At 38.6% G+C, this 24,141-nt stretch overlaps 3 protein-coding genes across 3 annotated transcripts in view; 1 reads left to right on the top strand and 2 right to left on the bottom strand.

Annotated features, from left to right (window-relative positions):
* Positions 1-1,298, bottom strand: part of LOC6561971 (protein decapentaplegic) — a 41,777-nt gene extending 40,479 nt beyond the window's left edge. Inside the window, exon 1 of the mRNA XM_001988998.3 lies at positions 1,122-1,298. Within this exon, the coding sequence (XP_001989034.2) occupies positions 1,122-1,251 (130 nt within the window). The 5' untranslated portion in view covers positions 1,252-1,298. The remainder of the gene's footprint in view (positions 1-1,121) is intronic.
* A 7,616-nt stretch (positions 1,299-8,914) lies between these two features.
* On the bottom strand, positions 8,915-11,646 carry LOC6561972 (glycerate kinase). The gene is made up of 3 exons (XM_001988999.3): positions 11,496-11,646; positions 10,086-11,246; positions 8,915-9,994 (listed from the first exon to the last, which is right to left on the bottom strand). The coding sequence occupies exons 2-3, from the start codon at positions 11,217-11,219 to the stop codon at positions 9,665-9,667; spliced, it is 1,464 nt and encodes a 487-aa protein (XP_001989035.1). The 5' UTR covers positions 11,220-11,246; positions 11,496-11,646; the 3' UTR covers positions 8,915-9,664.
* A 4,611-nt stretch (positions 11,647-16,257) lies between these two features.
* LOC6561975 (pancreatic lipase-related protein 2) lies at positions 16,258-22,524 on the top strand. The gene is made up of 4 exons (XM_001989002.3): positions 16,258-16,553; positions 21,314-22,054; positions 22,123-22,291; positions 22,347-22,524. The coding sequence occupies exons 1-4, from the start codon at positions 16,454-16,456 to the stop codon at positions 22,450-22,452; spliced, it is 1,116 nt and encodes a 371-aa protein (XP_001989038.2). The 5' UTR covers positions 16,258-16,453; the 3' UTR covers positions 22,453-22,524.
* The last annotated feature ends 1,617 nt before the right edge of the window (positions 22,525-24,141 follow it).

Raw genomic sequence — 24,141 nt, 5'->3', positions numbered from 1 at the left:
TGGCTTATGGCTTATGGCTTATGCAATATGCTGATCGGCCTCGAGGCGATGGCAAATCGATAACTATAACTATAACGATTATAAATAACCATAACACGCCCAAAGCCAACCAGTCACATGCAATTATTCAATTAGCCAAATGGCGTCATAAATTATCAAGTCTACGACTGCAATATATGATCAGCATATCGGCTAAGGGCCAAGCATTATCTACAACCAAAGCCAACCCAACCCAAGTCAACCGAAGCCAAGCAAAAACAGTAACCAATGCCAGTGTCAATTGCTAATTGTTAATTGCGGAATGCCGTTTGATTTAGTTCGTCATTTGACTTTATAAATATGCAGGCGTTTTATGACTTTGATTCTATAGCTAAAAACCATTTTTCTGTATACTGATCATCTCTTTTTGAAATGATTAGCATATTCTTTTTAAAAGCTTTATAAAATAAATGCTTATATCAAAATTATTCCAAATGCCTGAATCTTAATTCTTTTCTATATACTAAAGGCACTTTTATTACCTTCAGAATCTAAAAATAATGGGGAAAAAAACAGGTGGTATAAGAAAGATTCTAAATTAACTCAAATCGTAATTTTGTTTTTAATACAAATTTCAATATTTTAATAAAAACATTCCACTTGAGCATTTTGAACTTAACATTTGGAAATCTCGATATCAGGTTAAAGTTAATCTTGAATAAATTCCACATTCATATATTTGAAGATGAAATAAAATATTATTCGGTTTTCAAGTATAGCCAGGAAATCTTTAAAAACCCAATCATAAATCATATTGGTAACTCTATCTTGTTTAATTACATTATTCAAAATTTTAGTAACTTAATCAATCAAGTCATAAATCACTGGCATCATAAATCAGACAAACCATATGTATAAAAGGTTTCCCTAGATCAAATTTCAATTCTCGAATATTGAAATATTTAAAAAGTGGTTATAAATTATTTCTTTAACTTAACTTAACTCAGCTGAATGCTATTGAAAGAGCTTTAGGCAAATTCGAAGTTGATGCGCAGTCACCAGGTCGTATGCGTATTATTTAATATACTATATATTTATATATATATACATATATATATATATGTGTGATTTGTTTCGCTTACCTTGTGCACCTGCTGCACGTCTTAAGAACGTTTTAAAATCCACAAATCCTTTGGCTGCAAATGCAACAACAACCAATTTTGGCAATTCACAAACGTTGCATACATTATATTTATATACACACACATGCATATATATATATATATATTAATATGTGACTTCTCAACTTCTCTATATCTCTAGATATATATATATAACGATTTTTTATTTATAAGCCATACATATTTTATATATATTTTTATGTAAATTAAATAAATCACTTGCACTTCACATGTTGGCCAATGATTTTGGCTTTTCGGCTATTGGCTTATAGCCGTACACACACTAACACTCACAAGCACACATGGCTATTATATGGTAATCGTATTGGTATCGGTTGGTATCGGTATCGGGCTTTTGGCGACGTCAAAAATCGCGGAACAATCGAAACGCCTAAAGTAAAGTGGAGACGACCCAAGATAGTTGAGAGACGAGACGAGACGAGACGAGACAAGACGAGGCGTGGCTGGGCGGGAATGTATTCGCTACGAGTCTTGAAGCTGTTTACTTTTCTTGAGCTCAGCTGCTATCTCTGATAGCTCTGACTGCTGCGTGTTGTTGTTGTTGTTGTTGTTATTGTTGCTGCTGCTGCACAGCCTCAACTTATGTTTTACAGCACGCAAGAACCGCGAATTATTAAAGCCGAAAAGAAATATGTGCTGCTAAAGCATATGTACATATACATACATATATATATATTTATATATATATATATATATATGTATATATATATATAGATAGTTAGACAGACGATGGCTAGATATGCAGATTTATGTGCTGGAGCCCTGCCTTTAACGAGTTAGATCAAGTTATGACAAGCTACGCTTGTTGTTTCTGATGCTGTTGTTGTCGTTGTTGTTATTATTGTTGTTGTAATGCCTTGGCTTGTAAATCTTTTTTTTATATATTTATTTTTTTTTTATTTTGGACAAGCGACGAATCTTTCGGTTCCGTACAACGAGCGCTGAGCGCAAAAAACTGAATGAGCGTCCAAAGCGGCCGGGCAAGGCAAACAGGCGGCAACAGTCGAGCCACAGTCGACGACACACAGACACACAAACACACAGACGCAGCAGCAGCAACAGCAGCAGCAGCGAGCTAGTTAGTTACTTAGTTTTGAGCGCGTAGTAGTGAGAGTCGATCGAAACACACACACACTCACACACACTCGCACACACATATCAAGTTGCTTAAGTCGCTCAAGCTCAAGCGCCATTTAAGTTGAGTAATTAAAAGCAAGCAGCGATTTGCATGTGTATGCATACACACACGTGTGTGTGTGAGTGCGATTAATTATTAATCAAGCCCAAAAAGCAACAGCAGCAACAACAACAACAATAAACAAACAAACAAGTCCGACTGTCCCAGCCAGACAATTACAAATATTCAACTCTCTCAGATCGCAGCTCAGCTCAGCTCAGCTCAGCTCACATCTCGCAGCTACTTGCGACTTTCTTTGCTGCTCTCCGGCAGCACAGATCTCTGTTGTTGTTGTTGTTGTTGCTGCTGCTGCGGCTACTGCCGCTGCTGCTGCGGTTGATTTGGTTACCGAAATCGGCATCTCAACTGGTTGCACTCTGCATTCACATCGAACTGGCTGCCGCTGCCACTGCTGCTGCTGCAAATGTAAATCTAAATTGATTGCAAAATGTTTGAGACTTGAGCGTATTCATTATACGCCATGTGAATTGGACACAAATAGCGTTGCCAGATTGAGTATGGTATATGCAGAGCAGTTGACAGCATTATGGTGGTTTCCTTTTTATTACTAATTAAAATTACATATTTAAATTTCTAGATTATTAAAGGTCGTTTTCTAAATAGTTTGAATATTCTAATTTTTTAATTTACTTATATTAATTAATTAAAATTAAGTTCATAAGCTTATAAACTATTATAGCTTGGTTCCTTAAACAGTTTGAACATTTTTCATCTTTTAAATTATTTAAATTTCCTTTTACATTTGGTTTGGGCTTTGTAATAAATATCAATAATACATTTTTGCGAAAAGTAGAAACATCATCAAGATGCTCAGAAACTAAAATATTCCCAAAAACTTCTGGATTTTTATAAGTTAATAAAAATTTATAAAGCTTCTTTAGCATAGCAAAAATATTCTTAAATCACATTGAGCAAACTTTTCTTCTAATGAATTCTAGCGCGCATTGCGCATACGCACCGTTAACAAGCAGCGAGTTGACTGTTGACTGACCATCTGGCAACGCTGGTAACCAAATTAATGTAGCATGTTGCCAGTAGTTGTTGTTGTTGCCGCTGGTAGCGTAATTAAAATATTGCACTTGTTACTTTTGCCAGTCGCCGACTCAGTTCTGCGTGTTGTTGTTGTTGTTGCTGCTGCTGCTGCTTGTCTTAGCATGCTCTTTCCTATATTGTTTTTGCCACAACAGCAGCAGCAGCGGCAGCAGCAACAACAACGAACGTTGTCGTCGTCGTCGTCGTCGACGTTGTTGTCGTGTATTAAAACTTGTTCATTGGAATTTTCTAATAAATCAATAAACGCAGACAACACATTGTGAGTGGTGTGTAACGGTTGAGGGCATGCGGGAGATGAGGAAGGGTGGTCACTGAAGATGCGGCTTATATGGACGGTAGGTGAACCAGGTTGGATAGTGTGGGGAGAAGAAGAGGAGGGGAAGATGGGAAGAGGGGGAGTGGGAGGGGGGGGGGGATGGGTGCATGGCACACTGCTGGCGGCGTAGGCATCGAAGATTGCGCATTATAAAAATAGCCGATAATTTTTTTTATACATTTTGTTTTAGGTTATGGAAAAGTTTTTGTTGCTATAAGTTGTTGACAGCAGCACCAGCAGCAGCAGCAACAACAAACCACGATTGCAGCTGCAACAAGAGCTGCTGCAGGAGTGTGCAACACTTTCACACATTGAGGAACTTGCATTTCCGGACCACAACGCTTCCGGGGGGGTGAGGAAGTTTTTTTTTCTTTATTTTTGTTATTTCTCTCTCATAGATTGACAGTATAATTATGCAATTTTCAGTGCTCAAATAAATATATATTATATATATGTATATTTATATATATTTATACGCACAGAAATATATATAATATATATATTTGTATAGATATTGAAAGCAAAGCTCATAACTGAAACCAAGGCAAAAACGTTTTAAATTTTTTTTGCTTTTTTCAATAAAAAGTATATATGGGCATATATGTATATATGTATATATTTGTTGTATTATTTTTTATGAGCTGCTTTGCCTTCCACTTCGTCAGCGTCATCGGGCTGGAGACAAACAAACAAAGCGGAAAAACAACTTTTTGCTTTAATTAAATTATTATGCTGGCATTATAAATTTTTATGCCAGGCTTATAACTTGTGCGTTTTCATAATCAGCCGCAAATCACATATATAATTTTTTTTTCTATGTGTTAACCAACCAACAAAAATATTTATGATTTTGTGGCTGGCAACATTGCCGCTATCAACATTGTAGCTAGCTGGCTACACACACACACACAGACACACACATATGCAAATGGGCCAAATCGAAAGCAGCTTCGTTCGTCACAACTTTAATGTAAATAAAATGGAAATTCCTGGGCAAAAGAAGAAAAAAAATTGAAAAAGATTGTGAGCAGAATAAAAACAAAACAAACAACAGCAACAACAACAACAAAATGCAAGGCAGCACGAAAAAAATAGTTGTAGAACAGCTCGGCGAGGCACTTGTTAAGATGACTGCCTTGTTAAACGAGCCTGCAACACCCCAACAACAGCAGCAACAACAAGAATAAACAATGTTGCAATGCTTAATTATTTCAGCGGCAAGGAATTCCTCGACGCAAACTTGAACTGCTTCTGCTTCGGCTGTTGCAGTTGCAGCCTGTTGCCGCTGCTGCTGCTGCACTTAAGTACGGGTATTGCGGCCAAGCGTGCGGCAGGCAACGCGATTGTTGCCAACACTTGAGGTCGTCTGCTTAGACTCCAAGCGCCTTAGCCTCCACCTCGCTTTAAGCCTCTGCCACAAACTCTGCCACTGCCACTGCCTTTGCCTCTTCTCTCTGCTTCTGCCTCTGCCTGCGCCTCTGTCTCTGCTTCACATTGGTCAACGGCACCGACGCGTCTATGGCCATGTTACCAGTTGTGCTTGCTTTTTTTTGTTGACATACCCTGTACTTATTGAAAATGTCTGGAGAGGGTTTAATTGATAACGATGACGGGTAGCTATAGTCATATACGAGTACATCTCGGAAGCAATAAGAAATGGAGTCCTCAAACTTGGCATCTAAGTTCACCATACGCAGCACAGCTTTGTTTTGCTACTTGAAAAACTCATCCAATAATATTAATCTCCATTTTTTGTGTTACGACACAAAGTGAGGCCTACAACTCCATTCGAAAATGACAAAACCCGCATTAAGTGAATTCTAAAGAAGACTATAAATAGTTTCTCACACAGATCCTGTATATGTTTAGAATTAGATGCTTCTTGCAGGATATCCGCAAGTCGTCCACTCTTCCTTGGCACACACTCTTATATGCCTGTTGTTGTTGTCTGGCGCACCTATTTGTAATGCATTAATAGCCAGTCAAGAGGCAGCAACAGCAGCCAGCAGGCAGCAGGCAGCCGGCAGCAATTGCAGCTCAACTGAATGCAACAGATTGACATTAAGCTGGCTTCTGGCCAGCGTTGGCCATGAAGGGGGCAACCGCTTGGCTGGGGATGAAGATGATGAATTTGATAAATGGCAAGCTGCACATTAACACTGCCACGGGCTCTGAGTAATACCCAATAATTGGTAATTGGCGTAAGATCATAGGAAAATGCATATGATTTAAGAGTCATTGTTTTTTTTGTTTTTTTTTTTTTTGTTTTGTGGGATTGCCGAAGCTCAACTTTTGAACTTATGCCGTAAAAAATACAAAAAGCTTAAGTTCGAGATAGGGAAAGGCCTTAAGTAGCTGATAGTATGTGTCTATTTTTAAATGCAAAAGAAACTGACGAAAATATTATGATCACGTATTCATGTCAATAAATACTTTATGTTGAATTTAAAAATAGAAATTGAATTGAAAAACATATTGATAATAACAATAAAATATTTCCACTAACAAAAACTCAAAAACTCAAAAATTCTTAATTATTTGTTTTCTGCCACCATTATTTGTAGTACGACAGACTTTGTTAGGGAGTGAATTAAACTCGACATATTTCACAAATATTTCTTTGTCACATTAACATTTTGAGAAATTTTTCAACAGTTCAGTGCACTGAATTCGTTTGGGGGTTGGCCACAAGGGTTGTCCAACCACGAAGTATAAATCCCTCGCTGGAGACAGATGCTTCAAATTAAGAAATTCCATTGAATGATGAATCATGGCCAAATAAGCGAATGCAAATTGTTTTACTGGCAGAAACAGATACACAAAAAGCATGTGACAAAGAGACAAAGGCATTAATTGAACTTGCCACAGTCCGATTGCGATTGCGATTGTTAATGTTAGGCAATGTGCTCATAGATACGTTGCGATACAATGCGATGCGGTGCGATGCGATGCGAATATGATTCCATATGCGATGAACTTTGCCATTGTCTAGACAAATTAAGCACAGCAGCAAATTGATGTCGCCAATGGAAGAGTCGAGCACATATTTCCAATTTGTGTGTTTGGCCATGCGGCGTATACGCAATGTGTGTGTTCTCTTGTATGCCGAGTGTGTGTGTGTGTGTGCGTGTGTGATAAGAGTCGTCAGCTTGTCTGGTCAGCAGCCAGCAGCCAGCAGCTGAATGTTGAAATGGGTGTGATGTCATAAGTCAACATCTCAGCTGCCCCAAAAGTCTATTTGATATGTGCTGTGCTGTGTAAGTGTGTGTGTGTGTGTGTTTGTACTGCGTATTGAAGATCTGATCGGAGCGGATCGTTAATTAAAATTGCCAGCAGAGAAGAGTGCGAGTGCGAGAGAGCGAGTCCAAGTCAGAGTACTTCATTAGCCACGCAGTTGCCACGCGCAGCAGCTCTCCAATGCTTAATTAATAAATCAACGCGACACTTGCACTCAATGGCCGCAGCAACAGCAACAACAACAACTTCAACATGATGATGCTGCTCAAGAGCAGATGTTCAACCCGCTCTGAGATTGTTGCTACGCCAGCGGGGCCGACAAGGCAGACAAATTGACGCGACATTCCACAGCTGCTGCTTCTTCTGCTGCTACTTCTTCTGCTGCTACTTCTTCTGCTGCTACTTCTTCTGCTGCTGCTGCTGCTGTTGCTCTTCCAAGTCATTTTTTATTTAGGGGATAGGCTGTGTTTAATATATTTATGCTATTGTTAAATATAGATGCTGACCAGTCGCATCAGAACTACGTACCACAGCAGGCACTAAACGGAAACGGAAATGTTTCTAATCGCTGCGCAGGGATCTGTGCGTGGGAGTTGCCCTAAGCAACTGTGGGCAGTCACAGAGAGAGACAGTAAGAGAAAACAGAGCGAGAGATAGAGAGAGGGTGAGAGCTTAATTCAATTCAGTTTCTTTAATTAGAATACTGCAATCTTAAATTGAGTTTCCTTGCAGGCACAAGCACTGCTCAGCTGCGTTGCATCTTAAGATCTAGATACATTAATTTTCATTCATATTTTTATCCCCATTTTAATACTGCAGGCATAATTCCAAATAACTAGCCGTGACATTTTTAGCATTTCTTATAGTTTATTTTCTACACTTAAGAAATTAGATTTATCAAAGTTAATGTAGTATTCATCTAGAGGCTTAATCATGACAGAAATCAAAATTTTAAGAAGGCTGTCGAAAATCGGAAAATCTGTTAAAACAATCTAATGACATATATTTTTGATGTACATAGATTAATTAATACCATATCATTTAATTAACTCGATACATTTTGTTGTCGTTTCATTTAGATTCAAGCTCTTATTTTTAAATAATACCAAAAATTCAGGATGTTTCAATCAGTTTATATCTAAGTTCCAAGAACTAGTTGACAAAAGCTCTATGAGTGATTTTATTATTCTACACTTCAGTTATTAGAACAGCGTTTGATGTGCCTGAAAAAACACTTTCAGCTGAATGTTATACGCCTTTAATGGATTGTAATTAGATAGTCGGATTTATCAAGTCAGACTGTAATTCAAAAGAACTGTAAACTTAGTCATCGCTCAGCGGCAACCGCAGCTGCAATTTGCTGTTGTTGTTTATTTTTGTTTATTCATTTATATGGTTAATAACAAAGTTAATCAAGCAAAAATAGCACAGAGTGTGAGATACTGCAGGCGAGAATGTGATTATTTAATAATTGTGCCAAATGCGCGGCAAAATAATTATTCTAAAGAGCATTAACAGCAACAACAATAACAGCAACAACTATATCGATAACAATAGCAACAAAATTGTGCTTGAACCAATCAAAAGCTAAAAAAAGCATGAATGATTTTCAGTCTTCGTATAATCGAAGATTAAATGCTCTTAAAAATCGTCATTAACATTGTGTATAAACAAAGTCATCGTATATATACAGAACATATCTGATACTTCTGAAAATCATACTCAAAAAATAAGAAAGGGATGAGTTATATAGTTTTGGGTCGATAAGCTTAAGCTACTCGTAAATTAATTAAACACATAAAAAAATCAGCTAAACCAGTTTTCTGTCATCTGTCATAACCAAATTCAAATACTTGCTGTAAGGGTATTTTAAGGAAAGCGAAAAAAAACGCAATTATAGAAAAATTCAACAAAGTGTCAGTTGATAAATTGTAAATTGCAATAGGGCGCGCGTCGGGCGTTTTAGTTTATTAGTTGTTGTTGTTGTTGTTATTGTTATTGTTGTCTATAGTATATAATAGTTGCTAAAAATAAAAGCTATACAAATAAATTTACATTTTTAATTGCAATTATCGCTGGCTATTGTTGTTGTTGTCACTATTGTTGTTGTTGCTGCTACTGTTTGCCTTTGGGGTCTTAAACAATTAAGATGATTTATTAGCAGCGCATTCTTAAGAGGCGCAAAATACAATACAAAAACAATACAAAAGCGAAACAAAAAACAAAAAACAACTAAAATATTTATGCTTTATAATAATCATATATGAGTATATTTTTTTTTACATACAGCAGATAGATATATCATTTGATTTATCACACATTTATGAGAATAGCCATAAAATCAACACAATTCATCTGGTAGCCAAAAAATATATTATTGCTGATTGCTGATTTCATAAGACACACATTCTTTGTATTTGAATTTTTTTGTATTTTAATTTTTATTGAGAGGAAAAAGCTAATTGCGATTTTATGCTTGTCACTTGAGCATAAAGAGCACAGAATAGAGAATTAGCGTATTTAAATGCATATTAAAAACGTTAATGAAACGAGTCGTAAAAATTCATAAGAACATTAAGCAGGAAAATCGTAAAAACTGTCTGCAACACTTATTAAACAAATTGAAACTATGCCACGCCGAGTTTCAAGATCAAACGCCAAAAAACCCAACCCCAACTATTACGGCACAACCAAGAAATGTAGATCCATTACATTGGTGCCAGTGTGTCCCATAATCAGATGATGTTCCCCATCCTCCAGTCGCTTGTAAAAATTGTAGCTATCACAATTGCGCAGGACCTCAGCCAGCTCGTCGAGCGTATGGCTGCTTAGATAGGATTCAATGACACCACTATCACCAATGGCACCTGCAGCATCCGTTGGGCCATCAATGCCATCAGTGCCGGCGCTTAAAAAACTGCACCCACTCAGCGTCTCATCGCGATGCAGCATCTGTGACATCAGCAGCGCCAAATGCTGACTGCGTCCACCCAAACCCTGCCCAGTGACCTGTGAAAAAAATGACAAATTAATTAAATGGTTCACTTCAAGTAAGAAACTGATTGCTGTTGTTCATTTCTCTAGATCTAGATTGACTCACCTTGATGACCGGTTCGCCACCACAGATGAGAAACATTGGCGCCTTAGTTGCCACATGCTGTTCGAGTGCTTTCAGAAAATCCTGAAAGCTCTGCTCGCTGTAGGCAAATCTTTCGCGTAGTTGCTGTTGATTGATTGTGCGCTGCTTGAACTCCTGTATGCCATGGAGCAATCGCTGATAATCCGCAGCAACGTTATTGATATCACCTTGAATGGCGCAGCTGAGCACACAGGATATGTAGCCCAGCTTGGTGGCTTCCTGCACAGCCGCTGTGGTGGCTAAAACATTGCTGCCCACAACAAAAACTTGGCCATTATCAACAGTTTGCTGTTGCTGCTGCTGCTGCGCCACAAATAGTTGCTGCAGCTGCTCCGATAATTCAGGCCACACTTGGTGCCTCTTTAGTATCTCCGCAGTTGATTCACCGCCTTCACTTGGTTGCACTGTGGGTCCGCTGGCAATCAGCTCCAGTGGATCACCAACAATGTCGCTCAGCACAAAGGTGATTATCGCATTTGCCTTTCTGGCTGCCTGCGCCAGGCGACCACCTTTAATCTCCGAGCAGGCAATGCGCACCGTGTTCAGCTCCTGTATGCTCGCTCCACGCTTCATCAACTTATCCACAATGCTGCGCTTGTCCTGTAGCGTCAGCGGTGCTTTGGGAAGTGGCAACAGCGCCGAACCACCGCCAGAGATGAACACGAAGAGCACATCCTTGTCAGTCATGCACTCAGCTAGCTTCTTTATTTCCTGTGCCGCTTTCAGTGCCATCTCATCGGGCAGATTGTTGGCTGCACCCTCGTATATAACCATCTTTGGGCAGATGGGCTGTTGTTTGTACTGCTGCATGCTGCCAAGTGGCACACTGAGCACACCACCAGCGGCATATTGGCCCAGATCGTATTGCACTTTGTTGGCCATGGCCAGGACAGCCTTGCCAAAACCCACAATATGACAGGTCTTGTCAGTTATATCATGCTCCCGTCCGTCCAACTTGATATAGACACGCTGGTCCTGCTCTTGAGGTCGCAAATCATATCTATTATAGTTAGCGAATATATTTTCCGGATGCACCGAATTGACCGCATATTGAAATACTTGGCGCATGTGCGTCCATGCTTGTTTCTTGGCCATCTTCTTCAGTAGATCCTTTCAGTAATTCTACAAATATTAAATTGTAATCAATTTTTTTTCTGCAGATAATCTTTTAATTTTAAAATCTTATCATTATTCAAATATCCCTCTCCACATGCAATTTAATTCGAGATCGATAACAATATTTCGATAAGCTTGCAGGATTTGGTGTCGGTTCGATTAAACTAGCCGAAAGGGAAACAAAGTCGTGGCTTTGTTTACATCTGTTTTATTTTGAATATAGCTTATATCATATCTTATATCACTTGTAAATACCTTTATTGAATTTTAGGAAGCAAAGATGTTTTTTGCTATGCCCTTCCAATGGAAAAATATGTCTTAACTTATCATATTTGTAATCAGTGGCCGGGTCAAATTCTGTAGGTGAAACACAACTGTTGTTGTTTACTGAAAATATACTATTAGGGATGGTCCTTATCGGCGAGTGATGTGCAACTGGAAAACTATCGTGTCTCTGCATCACAATACTAAGCTCGCTAAAAATGCGTTATCAATGAAAAGTAGTTACAACCAACTTACAACAATTGATATTCCTACTGCATTTAAAAATAGTTATTTTATTCATTATTAACAGGAGTGTAAATTACACTGATATAATATTAATTTAATACACACCACATCTATCGGAAGTTATGGTTTAACATCGCCCACTTGCGGCTACTCACTGTGCTAGCAGACAAAAGCTGGCAGCTTTGACAATGATGCTGACTACTCAAGCGAACCATAGATGGCGACAGCAGCAAGCACTGATAGCAATTCAAAAATGTAAATATCAAATTAACCAATGACAAATTTCATTCTTTTTGACCCAATTTGCAACCACACAAAAAATGTGCGAATTAGTAATAATGCTGCTGCTGCGGTGCAGGTGTGTGTCGTGTGGGTGCTTACATATTAATTCACATTGGGACAACGCAAAAAAAAGATCTTATGTCTTTGATATGGCGACAGCTTTGGCAGTTTAAATAGCAACAACTTTCGCTCCTCGACACACAGTTCAACTAGCAGTTTGCAAACATGAAGTCGTCGCTATTCTTGCTGCTCGGTAGGCTTTAAATTATTCGCCACATTTTGGATTCATTAAAGAATTATACTTCTAATTTAGCTGCTTTTTGTGGCAGCATTGCCAATCCACTGCTGGGACTCGTAGATCCTGCTTGCTTTGTGGACAGAAGCGTTGAGTGTCCCAATTCGAATGTCACCTTCTGGCTGTACTCCAAGTGGGTAACATAGGGATTTAATATATAGTTAATTTCTTCATTTACTTCCGATTGTAAATAGCTCCACTCGTGATACACCTGTGCAGTTGGATCCACTCGAACTCAATCCTTGGGACTTTCAGCCGCCGCGTCCTGTAAAGATTCTGCTTCATGGCTATACAGGACATCGTGATTTTGCTCCAAATAATCACATACGTCCTGCCCTATTGGATAATGAGGATGTGTATGTGATATCCATTGACTATGGCCCACTTGTGCGTTATCCTTGCTACATGCAGGCAGTAAGTAATCTTCCTTTGGTCAGTAGATGTCTCGCTCAGTTGATTAATAATCTCCTGGAGCGAGGTATTGTTCAGCATGAGTTGCTCCACGTGATTGGCTTCAGTTTGGGGGGTCAAGTTGCTGGGCAGACAGCCAACTATTTGAAAAGGAAACTGAAACGCATCACAGGATTAGATCCAGCCAAGCCTCTATTCATATTGGGCAGCAATTCGAGACGTTTGGATCCTGGGGACGCTGAGTTTGTGGATGTGATTCACACGGATACCTTGGGAAGAGGCATGATGCGTCCCATGGGACATGTAGATTTCTATCCCAATTTTGGACCATTGCAGCCTGGCTGCTTGGATGAGAATCCCAGTGATCCGGGCAGCTGTAATCATGAGCGAGCGCCGCGCTTCTATGCCAAGTCCATCAATTCTTCGGTAGGTTTCTGGGGTCGCCAGTGCTCCAGTTGGTTGATTCACATCTTTGGACTCTGCTCCACTCAAGCGCAACAAGCTCTGATGGGTTATCACGTATCTGAGGATATGAGTGGCTCGTTTTTTCTTAAGACGAAGAGTGATCCACCTTATGCTATGGGCAAGCTGGAGGACACGGATAATAGCAAATATTTGGCCAAGTTCCGATTGAATCAGAAACACAATGAAATCGACAATGATTTTGAACTGGAGCTGAGCGAATCCCTTCCAGAGCTGGAGGACAATGAACTGGATACCGATGAGCTAGAGAAACAATTGATCTGGCAAGAGCAGGAGGCACTCGATGAGCCCCTGTTTAAGTCCAGTTTGTGATAAAAGTAATTTATTATGAGAATAGCTAATTATTTAATTACCAACTAATCTACTAAAATGATGTTATATTTATTTAAATTTTACCGAAATATATGAGGCACAAAAAACTTTTAAAAACAATTACTAGAACAGAGAAGATTAATTACTTTCTCAAAACAGAGTAAAAAAATCGTTAATGGGATTTGAATACACGCTGGCATAAAATCGGTTCAAAGTTGATGGCATTTTCAAATTGTCGAAAATTGATTTTGACTTTATTGTTTTATACTGAAATTTATCTTTGGATTTAATCGATTCGATAACCATCCTGTAGGCGTTCATTGATAATATCATAGAGGGAGGTATTGTTCAAGACGACGGTATCCATGTGATTGGCTTCAGCTTAAGGGCTATGGTCGCCGGCCAGATAGACCAATTATTTTTTGCATATTAATTCGATAATTCATATTAATTATTATGCGTCTTCATGGATCAAATACTTTTCGGCATTAGTTGGCAAGCTCAGTTCTATCATCAACTTGCGAAACGAACGTTTAACCCGCAGAGGCGAGCATAGTGCCGAGTGGGCGTGATCTTGAGCTAGAACCAAAACCTTGACTCCTTATCAGTCCCCACTCCATAGGGGGCTCATTTCCCATACAGTCGTCAATGTCGGACCAAGTTAATTTAATAGAATTAACATTAGACACAGCGTGCAAACCACTCACAACTCTCGCAATGTGCAAATATCGGCTTAACGTAATCCTCCCACTATTACTCGTAGTTTTCGTTGGGAACTGTGAGTCCCAGCCCCAATTTCTGCCAGAGCTGTGCATATTTGCCGAACACAAGTGTCCCAATTCACGCATTAGCTTCTGGCTCTACACCAAGTGAGTAAATATTACAGAATTCCAATTTAATTGATTTTTTTTGATTTAGTACAACACATAAGTTTAGATACAAATTGTAAATCTGTCAGTTAAAATGTTGATTCGTGTGATCGCAGCTCTAGCAGAGATGAGCCCATTCAGCTGAATCCACTCAATCCTCTGGCGGAACTATTCGAGCCTCGTTTACCGCTTAAGATACTCATTCATGGCTTCAATGGCAGTCGGAGTGTGACGCCCAATCTGGAGGTGAGGGATGTGCTGTTGCAGACGCAACCTGTGCATGTCATCTCAGTGGATTATGGAAGTCTAGTGCGCTGGCCCTGTTATTATCCCTGGTCGGTGAAGAATGTACCAGTAGTGTCCAAGTGTTTGGCACAATTCATTGACAACCTGCTACTTGCTGGCATATATGAACGAGAGGAGATTCATTTAATTGGCTTCAGTTTGGGCGCCCAGGCGGCCGGAATGGTGGCCAACTATGTTAGTAAACCACTCGCACGTATTACGGGATTAGATCCAGCTGGACCTGGTTTCATGACCAATTGGCAGCAGGATAAGCTCGATGCCAGCGATGCAGACTTTGTCGACGTGATACACACAGATCCTTTTTTCTTCTCCACGCTGCCATCTATGGGTCATGTGGACTTCTATCCCAATCTCGATCAGCTTAATCAGCCTGGTTGCAGCTACGTAAATCAGTGGCGCTTTTACAATTGCAATCATTTTCGAGCTGCCGCCTACTATGGGGAGTCCATCAGTAGCGATCGAGGGTTCTGGGCTCAGCAGTGCGGTGACTGGATGCAGTATTTTATGCAACGTTGCGGCCGCTACTCCAATATACCCAATACACAAATGGGTTACTTTGTTGATCCAAAGTAGGTTGCAATTTAATTTAATGGATATGAGCTCTCTAATTTTTTTTTTCTGCAGCGCTGCGGGTTCATTTTTTCTCAGCACAAATGACAAATATCCCTATGCCAAAGGACCACTCATCGATGTGGTCATTGAGGTGGCAGAGCGTTGAAATTTCACCTGCTTCTAAGTTCCTGCTCCGATTTAAGTGTGGCTGTAATCGACATACATTTCAAACTGTTAAGTTTTTCCTTTAGCGAAAATCATAAGTTGATAAGGATAACAATTTCTTGATTGATTTTATTATTTAAATTTGGCATATATTTTTGAAACCTTAAGTATTTTTAAGCTGTACAAAATTATTTCTTCAGAGTGTTAACAATAGATATTAATTAATTATTAACTTACTCGCAGCAGAGCCAATTTCACATTCACAAAGTCTCGGTAAATTTTCAATACTTTCAAATGACTCAAAACATTAAAATGCATTTGCGAACAGACCCAATTCACCGAAAGCACCATAGAGCTTTCACTTGACAGAGCGAGCTTTTTTGGTTCGCTGCTATACAAACTTTTCGGTTGACCGAAAACGAAACCGAAAGCGAAAAACGAAAGACTTAAGACACGAACTTGCGCTTCAGTTGCTCGCCAGCGCGCAGACAAAGCGCACGTCTCCACTTAAATATCGGAATTTGTAATAAGTTTTTGTTTGGCTTTGCCTCCAAGCAACACGTGTGCCTCGTCCGCCCACCTCCATCTCTACCGCCTGCGCGTCACAATCAAGTGTTGCACAAAGAGTTGTTTGTTGTTGCTGGTTCGTAATTTTTTTTGGGCGTTTCGCGCGTGCCCGCTAATTTTACCATACTCGTGGCATCCGGCATTATGCCGCGACAGCGTCGGCAGCTCGTTGTGCATTGAGTTTGAAAACGAGAGTGTTTCCATCGAGTCCAATGACCAGCAACAACAACAGCAGCAGCAACAGTTGCCGCCGCTGCATATGAAACTTAAAATCAAAACAAATAAGAGCGCCGCAAATTGCATTTTTTCTTTTCCATAAATATACAAACCTTGACCCACAACGAGCAAATATTCAAAAATCAAATAAAGAGTAAAAGCTATAAAATTTATTGCTCTTATATAACAGCCAATCACCCGAAATCGAAATTGTACAGTGTGATAAATAATTGTTTGAAAACAAAATGTTGTTAAATTGTGCGCACAAAAAGCGGGAATTTCTGGGAATCGGATCAATATTTTGGCTGCTGCTCAGCTTTAACGTTTTCCATGTGGATTTTGCCGGTTTGTTTGAATGTCGTTTTGCTTTTCTTACCTTTTGGTTAGACTGTGCTAAAAAGAAATCTATGTTAAGTTAAACTTTTACTTTCGCCCTGTCTGCCTGGCAACTTAACGAGTAAATTCGATTTTTTTTTAATTTTTTGTCAAGCCTCAATGTATTTTTGGCTTTCTTCTGATTTTGGCGTTGTCATCGTGGCTTGATGTTCGTTTTATCTTCTTTTTCTTTACTCTGAGGCTTGGCCACTTTTGTGGACACTTAAAATTTGCGTCAACTGCATAAATAATTGCACAATATTGTTTATTGCGTTAGGCTACCAAAATTTCCATTGGCGACCTTGCTTCATATATTTACCAGCAACAAAATTTTGAAATTGATATTTTTATGGTGTGACCATTGAACAAACTTTAAGGTTGATGCTCTCCACAGCACGTACTCTGACAGTAACAGCCACAAACAACTACTTATAACTATTTATAACGACTTATTTACTAACAACAACAATGAAACCGTTGCTTGTCTCTGCTGGCTTAAAAAACTGACCAAAACTTGGCACACTGACCAAAATCGAAAACAAATGAATACTTTACAGCTTAACAAGTGCAACTTAACAATTCATAAAACTGATTTTAGATGCGAACTTATGCATTTTTTTTTTAATAATTTTAGTGGACATACTTTGGGCCACTGTGCATTGGGTCACTTGTACAAGAGCCAATGTCTCTTTGACACACGCATTGTTATTGTTATAAACGTTGTCATCGATTTTTGTTATTGTGGTTGGCTTCTTTTCGACTCGTTTTTCAAATTTGTTACGCATATTTTTGTCTCATCTAAAGAAAAGAGAAGAAATAACAAATAAAATGGAAAACAAACACACGCAAAATGTGCCTCATCATTGTCAAGTTGCCTTGTGCGGTGTCAGATGGCTCTCATTGATGCTCTTGTTATTGTTTTGGCCCAGTTAATTAATTGCCTGTCTGCTGCTACCTAACCAACTCAAGCTACCGTTAAGCTGCACTCCCAATGCCCCATAGTTCACATATCATAGTTATGAGTAGATATTTTATATTTCAAATTTTAATTGTATGCCACATAATGCGTGGCATCTAACTGCACCTTGACACCCTTCGCTGCTATTTTCGCATTCATTTCGCAATACTTTATAAAGCGTGCCATTTTGATGGGGGTTGCCATCAAATTCATTGTATTCATAGTGTAGTTCTGGCCTATGACGCGAATATGCATTGCAAAAGTTTGTGTCATGACATGCGAATGAATCTGATGGCCAAAGTCAAGTGCTGACTTTTTATTCGAGTTGTGCTTTAATTATAGTGCAGCAGAGGTTGAAGTTGGCATCAGAGTGTGTACTTTACCTAAGGCTAGACTGTGATATAAATGAATTCAAAGTACATTCTGTAGAAGTGTTTAAAAGTGAGTGCACCTTGAGATCAAGCGCAATACCGATGCCTGAACCATAACCTATTCGTTAACATATTTCAAGCATTTGCATATTTTCAATATTTAGCTAGCCCAAACTGTTTTGCAATTAGAACGTTTTTTAGTTTACGCAACTTAAAATAAATGCCAGCAGCGTTAACTTGAAAAGTAATTTGGAAACCACAAAATTTTTAATTGTATTTTCAAAACAATACATTTATTAACGCACTGGCCTTAAGAATTTGAGTTGACTGCGCTGTAAATTATATATTTAATTGGCCTTAAATATTATGTGGCGCATTTTGGTAGTAGACTCTCAAAAAATATTCTGCACTTTAGCAACTTCTAATTACACTCGGCTTCAAAGTAGAAAATAATTGTTTTGACTCCGTTCGGATTTTTTGTTAAAATGCGAACTGCGATTTCGGCCAAAAATATTGTGTTTCTAAATGAAAATGTATTATTGATTTAGAGGTCAAAAAAGATATTTAAGTTGAGTTTAGTTTCGGCCAAGCTATGGCAGTTCGAATTTCGAACTTCTGCCCACAGTAGTAGAGTTTATTTATGTTCAATTTGATTAATTACATAAAGTGTGTTTGCTTTTAAAAGCAGCTGGCAGTTGTAAGCAAAGTTCAACGAGCTCATAGCGTTAACAGAGTTAAGTAATTTTGGTTTAGGCCACGATCGATTCAATGCTGAAATCAAACCTCAATCACAATTCAATAAAAAGCCACAACAAAAACAAACACGAATGATTCATGGCAAACAGTTTGTAGAAAACCGGCAACATAAAAACCTATAAAACCCATAAACTAATCATTTTATATATATATGGAAAAGACAGAGAGTGGGAGAGAGGGAGAGATTTAGGAGAGGAAGAGAAAGAGATAGCACCAAAACAACAAAATAAAACAATTCAAGTAAGAAAACTAACAAAACATCTTTCACTTAATTGTAAACCAAACACGAAATAATAAAATGATGAGCACGTCTCAAGTGATGTTTGTTGTTTCAATTGTTGTTGTTGTTGCTGCTTTTGTTTTTGTTGCAGTTGCTTTAGTTGCAGTTGTTGTTTTTGTGGCTGTGCCTCGTTCGCTTGTGTCTTCCGCATTTGGCGGCGCTTCCGTTTTGGGTTTTCTGGAACGGTTTGGTTAGCGTTTTTATTCGATATATCTGACTTTTCCGGCGTGCTGCTGAGCCTCTTTTTTATTTCGACACAAATTTTCCCAAAAATAACCAAAAAGAAGCACTTAATTGGCATTCGTAACGGAGTCCAAGTACACGTCCAAGTCACCGTTCAGGCCAACTTACATAAGCCACCAGCCAAGCAAAGCGAAGCAATTGTGAAAAGTTAACTGAAACTCAAGCGAAAACAGCAAAAAGCAATTGAGGCAGAAACACGACTCGGCCCATCCGTAATTTTATGCGGGTGAGGGCGGAAGGCCCCCCCTCCCTTCTCCCTTCTCCCTTTCCCATTCTCGCTCTCCACCCTCTCCTCTCTTTTAGCTGGTCAACATACCAACAACTGGGATTATGCACAGACTTGTGTAAAACAATTGGTAGTAATTGCATTCCCAAGTTGACATAAAAACATTATGACAACATCTCTTATGTAGTTAGAGATAAATGTTAACCAGCTTCGACTTATCCAACTAAGCGAGTGTTCACTGTGCCATGAGGTGAGCGCTTTTCAGTGCCGGATGCCCTTAAAAGGTGCAGGCTGCTCAAAGTCAGCTATGTGCACACCGCTCACCAATCACTGATGACTGATCAGTGTTAAGTCAAGCCGCAACTGCAACTGCAACATTTGAAGACCGGTTGCAACTATTACCACATCGAGCAGCTGGTTTAGCATCTAAGCTGACAACAATTGGGCCAATTGGCCAGTATATTTATTGTCCCGAAGGCCGATTCTCAGTGATCGGAACGTTTTTAATTAGACCATAAATATGCATAGCACAATGCAATATTTGTACGCAGTATGCGACTCAACCTATGAGTTGGCAGACATGTGCTGTCTTCCTATCTAATTCCCAAGTTTTCTTTGTGCTTAACTGAATAAAATGAACAAACTCTTTACTGAACTTGAAATAATCATCATAAATTTAAAATAATTGAAAGTCTTAAAGATATGCATTCTCGTACAAAATAAAGTTGTCAACTTGATCAGTAGCAAAAGACGAGTCGATATAACCAAGTCAGACTCAGATACTATAAAAGCTATAAACTTCCATTTTAAAATACAAGTTCTCGTATACCATAGGCATATATTTCTTTCTTCTTCTTCATCAAAATAACAAATTTCAATATAATCCATAGAAAATCGAAAAAATCCAACTCTCACTGAAAATCACGCAACACTTTCGAACTGGTTCTACAGAAATACAAATGAGCGGAAATGCGCATACAAATTAATTTTTACATCCAGTTGAAGACAGGCTCAGATGAGCTCATTGCATTTGGGTGTTCCTTATGGCTGCCATGAATCATGCATAAAGCGCCCAGTTATGTCACATTGCTTGGTGGCGTTTTATAAATAGCAACAAAACGCTAACGATGCCAACAAACAACAACTGAGACACAACAATAGCAACATCAGTTGCGCGAGGCAAACTTCCGTTTTGAGCGCTTTGGGTAGACTTTTACTTTTGCCACAATTGAAGATATGTTGCAGCAACCACAACAACTGCAAACAACAACAACAAGCTGATAATGTTGCAAATGCAGTCGCATGACATTTGCCGCAAATCGGCAACATTCAATGTCGCCAGCAAGCAGCAGCCAGCAGCCAGCAACAGGCTTATGTAATTCAGTTTAACAAACTCGTTTGGCCAGACGCAGAGCCAGAGGTGATGGGGCACAGGTGGAGGCGTGTCTGGTGTTAAAAGTTGGCGACAAGTGATTACACAAATATAAAAATTATTTAAGACAACAAATGAATTCCTAAGCATTTCTGGAATGTACTAAAATTTGCAATTTTTAAAAATAGTGTTTATTTTATTTAGCCTTGAAGAGGGTATTAAAACGATGTCTATGATTCCGAGAAGTGTATACACTCAGAATATAAATCGCACTGAAATATAGACAATTTATTAGAAATACATTTCTTTAAAATTGAACATATTTCTAAGAAAAAATAATGAAATCGCTTTATTTTTGGGATTAACCATTTACGTTGTTGTTTGTTTTTTAACATTTTTTTTTGTGTTTTTGATCAGAACTAATTATTTCTTTGCTTTCTTTTTGATCTTACACTAATTTCATTGTTGGATTTATTTGATATATAAAATTCTTATTTCTTACCATAATCTCTGCTCATTTGCAGCTGGCCAAAATGCAGCTGTTGTGGCCGCTGCTGTTGCTGCTGGTCAAAATCAGTCGCAGGTGTATGTAACGGATTCTTGCCTGGAGAAACCCTATCGCTGTCCGCATCCAAAGATACAGTTCTATTTGTATACCCGTCGCACACAGGAGGAGCCCGAGTTTATAAACGTGCTCGACACGAACTCACTTTATCGCTCACACTTTAATCCGCGTCACGCCACCAAGATCATCATACATGGCTTTGGCGGTGGTCGCATGCTCAGTCCCAGTCCGGATTTGAGGGAGGCGTACTTCACACTGGGCGAGTACAACATCATCATTGTGGATTACAGCAATGCGGTTAAGGAGCCCTGCCTCAGTCAAATGGATTGGTCACCCCGCTTCGGCAGCCTCTGCATCTCGCAGCTGGTCAAGTATCTGGCGCGGCATCCACGCGGTGTCCAACCCGATGATCTGCATTTCATTGGCTATAGTGTGGGTGCACATATAGCCGGTCTAGTAGCCAACTATCTGAAGCCGGAGGAGGGCAAAATTGGACGCATCACTGCACTGGATCCCACCATATTCTTCTATGCGGGCGCGAATAACTCGAGGGATCTGGACACCAGCGATGCCCATTTTGTGGATGTTGTGCACACGGGTGCCGGCATCCTTGGACAGTGGCACTCCAGCGGACATGCTGATTTCTATGTGAACGGCGGCACCAGGCAGCCAGCCTGTGTGGGATCCGCAACGTTGTTTCGTAAGTTAAGTTAAGTTTATTATTAATTATTAAAATTTAATTCATTTAACCTTGTTTACTTGCTGCAGAAACCTTGGCCTGCGATCACACCAAGGTGACGCCGTACTTTATCGAATCCATAACGTCAACCAAAGGTTTCTATGCGGGTCCCTGTCCGAACCTGTTCACCTATCTGATAGGCTGGTGCGAGCCCAAGGATTCGGAGTATGTGCTCATGGGCGAGCACTGTTCGAACAAGTAAGTAATAATCCGAATATTAAATCAAAAGTATATACTAATCATATCCAAAAAGGGCGCGTGGCAACTATTATGTGACGACGAATGCAAAGGCGCCCTTTGCCCGGGGCTTCCCCGGCAAGGGGCGCTCCAATGGGGAGTACCAAGGCGTAAGGCGTTGAGAAGAGGATGAAGCGACTTGCATATAGATATATATATAATTACGTTGTAGCACACATGTGATTTTAGTTGTTGTTTCCTAATTGTATATTTGTATTTATTTGACTTGTGTTTGTTAGTTTTTATTTGCCGCCATCGTCGTTGGGAGTCATTGGGAGTCAATTGATAAGTTGAGTTGAGCTCCCAGCTCCAATTGTCCGCGCCTTGTACAAATCTAAATCTAATCATTAAGTTGTAAGCCGACGCTGCCGGAATTCAAACTATAAAATCAATTGTAGTTTAAAATATATGTGAAATAAAAATCAAACACAAACGTTTGCATTTTTGTTGGCATAATTTGTTAACATGTTATTTTATTGAATTCCAAATACATTTTTGTTTAGGTATAATTTGTTAAGCCTTTATATGTACTCGTATATTGTTGTAGTTCGTATAGTCTGTATGAATGGGGCTTATGAGTTGTATAAATCAGTTTTGGTTTTTAAATGAAATCCAATTATTTTTTAAACACAAATTATACATTTTATATCATTCAATTATTATTTTTCTGTTTTAGTAGTTTATTTATGTTAGCAATACTGATTTAGAGAATTTCTGCTTCAATTTATTGATATCAGTATACATTAATAGATATATTGTTTTTATACTTTGAATACCTTTAATACTAGATCATAAAATTATACAACATGGGCGGGTGTTGCCAGAAAAGGGAGCTTGCTTTCTTCAGTTATTACATATACATTTATATAGATTTATTTTCATTCCTGAAATTTTATACATTTACTAGTTGGTGAACAAAACACACAAGAAAAACACAAAGAACAATTTAAAAATATATATACACAGCAAATAAATTGAATAACCCCTTACAAAAAGGTAATTCTTTATTATTTCGATTATAGTTTTTATGTTTTTGGAAAGGGTATTTAAAGTGCGGCTAGCCGCAGCTTCTTATTGATTTACTTAGCTCCTGTTACATTTATATGAATTAGCTAAGAGTTCTTGTTGTGCGTCTATATATATCTGACAATAGATGAGTTTATTAATAGAGCTTCTCAGCTAGTACAAGTATTATAATTGTAGTTACTGACAGGTTCAAGTTGTAGTAGTACCCTAGTTATAACCGGTTCATGTTTCATGCTCATTCAATGTGCTCTAAATGATATTCGTATATGTGCCAGTTAATGTTTATTTTATTATTTTATATCTTTATGTACACTTAAATTACTCACAAAAGCATTTAATGATGGCATTTTGCTAGGTATGTATCCATATTTACAGACTGTCTGGTCAAATGTTCAACTATTTCGTAAGTATTTCAATTTTTATATGTATGTATGTATGTATTTGTAAGTTTGTGAGTTTTTGGCTAAGGTTTACTTTAGATTTACTTTAAAACAAAAAACACTTTGGCTTTTCGTTAACATTTTCGTTATTATTGTCCACACAGCCTTGAGAGCTCTTGGGGTCTCTCAAAATAAAAAAAAAAAAACAAGATATCTATGTCTATAATTAAGTTAATTTAAGCTCATATAGTTAATGACAATTGAGAGGTCTCCTGTCAAAAACTTTATGGGTTTGAAGAACACACCTACGCAGATGTACACATTGTATATTCAATAATAATAACTACATAGTTATGAGCATTTATTTTATATATATATACTTAATGCCTTGTATATACAGACTTC

The sequence above is a fragment of the Drosophila grimshawi genome, unplaced genomic scaffold, assembly GCF_018153295.1.
Source record: "Drosophila grimshawi isolate 15287-2541.00 unplaced genomic scaffold, ASM1815329v1 contig_1377, whole genome shotgun sequence".
Lineage (NCBI taxonomy): Eukaryota > Metazoa > Arthropoda > Insecta > Diptera > Drosophilidae > Drosophila > Drosophila grimshawi.
Note: the sequence above shows the minus strand (reverse complement) of the source record. Positions and strands in the feature narration are given on the sequence as shown.

What these genes read in the sequence shown, in the direction of transcription:
- LOC6561972 (XM_001988999.3), bottom strand. Translation starts at nt 11,219, where the DNA reads ATGGCCAAGAAACAAGCATGGACGCACATGCGCCAAGTATTTCAATAT. An exon ending in GTGGCGAACCGGTCATCAAG is followed by an intron (nt 9,995 to 10,085) that starts GTGAGTCAATCT and finishes TTTTTTTCACAG; the next exon opens with GTCACTGGGCAGGGTTTGGG.
- LOC6561975 (XM_001989002.3), top strand. Translation starts at nt 16,454, where the DNA reads ATGTTGTTAAATTGTGCGCACAAAAAGCGGGAATTTCTGGGAATCGGA. An exon ending in TTTCCATGTGGATTTTGCCG is followed by an intron (nt 16,554 to 21,313) that starts GTTTGTTTGAAT and finishes GCTCATTTGCAG; the next exon opens with CTGGCCAAAATGCAGCTGTT. An exon ending in GGCGAGCACTGTTCGAACAA is followed by an intron (nt 22,292 to 22,346) that starts GTAAGTAATAAT and finishes ATATCCAAAAAG; the next exon opens with GGCGCGTGGCAACTATTATG.